Source organism: Anarrhichthys ocellatus, unplaced genomic scaffold (genome assembly GCF_004355925.1).
Source record: "Anarrhichthys ocellatus isolate YVR2014 unplaced genomic scaffold, GSC_Weel_1.0 scaffold3044, whole genome shotgun sequence".
Classification (NCBI taxonomy): Eukaryota; Metazoa; Chordata; class Actinopteri; order Perciformes; family Anarhichadidae; genus Anarrhichthys; species Anarrhichthys ocellatus.
The window spans coordinates 1-1,585 of NW_022283018.1; the positions used below are offsets into that span (position 1 = coordinate 1).

The 1,585-nt window shown below is 39.7% G+C and overlaps 1 protein-coding gene across 1 annotated transcript in view; it reads right to left on the minus strand.

Moving 5' to 3' along the window:
• Positions 1–21: 21 nt before the first annotated feature.
• LOC116378720 (methyltransferase-like protein 27) overlaps positions 22–1,585 on the minus strand; it is a 5,425-nt gene continuing 3,861 nt past the window's right edge. The window contains exon 5 of the mRNA XM_031840630.1: positions 22–969. Coding sequence (XP_031696490.1) covers positions 722–969 — 248 coding nt within the window. The 3' untranslated portion in view covers positions 22–721. The remainder of the gene's footprint in view (positions 970–1,585) is intronic.

The following is a 1,585-nucleotide window of genomic DNA, read 5'->3' on the forward strand; positions in this document are numbered from 1 at the left end:
GCAACCTGACAACACGTGCAACCTGACAACACGTGCAACCTGACAACACGTGAAGGTGGAAGCTAAAATAAATAAACTGGTATCTGAGTGGAAAACAAACCTCATCCGGTCTATTGTGATGGGGGGGGGCAGGCACACACATGGCTGTAAAACAGACATTAGAATGGGACCTTAATTCATTTTATAAGTGAAACCTGCGAGAAGAGCCAACATGCTGATATTTAGCTCATCTTAGTTAAGAGCTGTATGAAGACCTTCAGTATCTTTGCTGACTTTGAAAGTTTAAAACTAATAATGTATGAAAGATGAGGGACCGTAACTTATATTGCTGAGATATTTTACATGAGGAATGAGGACCCTCTGATGAACACTTGGTGTGAAGCTTGTGTGTTTACTGTCTAACATGTTAGAGAACTGGTGTTCTTCGCTGCCTCCACAAAGTCTTTGGTCACCGTTAACATGTCTGATTATGGGGCAGTTGCTTAGAGTTACGGTCACGTTCAGACTGTTGAGGCCGAATGTGAAAGTCTCTTACATTTTGAGCAGAAATGATGTATGAAGAGTGAAAACTGTGGGAATGGGCTCAAGTTAAGCTGATAAAACATGATATTTCAACATATTTGTGGTGAAATATCTTTTACTGACATACGTTACATCGGATTGCATTGCATCATGTATAATCACATTTTGTAACTGAATCTCACGATTTCTGTTTGATCATTTAATTTGAAAGGATGGATTTCTTGTACAGGTAAACGGTCCCAGTGATGTATCGCTCCTCCTTCGGCAGCTCCTTGACTCTCTCAGGGCTCAGATGTGGGTCCTCCATGTATCTGTCGGCCAGTTTGAGTCCTGCTGGACTCCACAGTCCCTCCTCCTCCATCAGCTGCAGCTCTCTCTCCAGATCCTTCTTGTATTCATCTCCTGCTGTTCCTGTGTGGTCACCTCTCGACATGCAGACAAAACCACCTGCAGAAACACATCACATATTCCCTTATAGTGAGCTATATACTGGAGGAGCAGATTATATGAACAAGGATTCTAACTACTCGCACACAGATCAACACAACCATTCAAAAACTAACAGACTCTGAGAGCTCCAAGAACATTAACTCTTAATATCTACAGTAACATTAGTGCTCTGTGTATATTATATCATCAGCTTATTGACTGGACTGCACCACCGAGACTCAACTCATCATATTTATATTTGAATAGTTAATATGTTTTGGGAAAACATAATGATCACCGACTAGTCTCTTTCTCAACATAATGAGGAAGTGTTTTTTGATCCACAAACTCATAAAATGTTAATAATGAACTTTTTTATTAAATGTTGGAATATGTTATTTGTTTTACTACAAAATAGACTCAAACACAAAACGGACTGGAGGTCTGGCTCCTATGCATGAGGGGTGGGGGGGGCTCTAACATGTCTCTGTTAGTTATTTAGAATTACAAAAAGACTCAAATGACCACAAAGACACAAACTACTACAAAGAGACACATAACAATCACAAACAGACACATAACAATCACAAACAGACACAAAACAATCAAACAGACACAAAACAATCAAACAGAC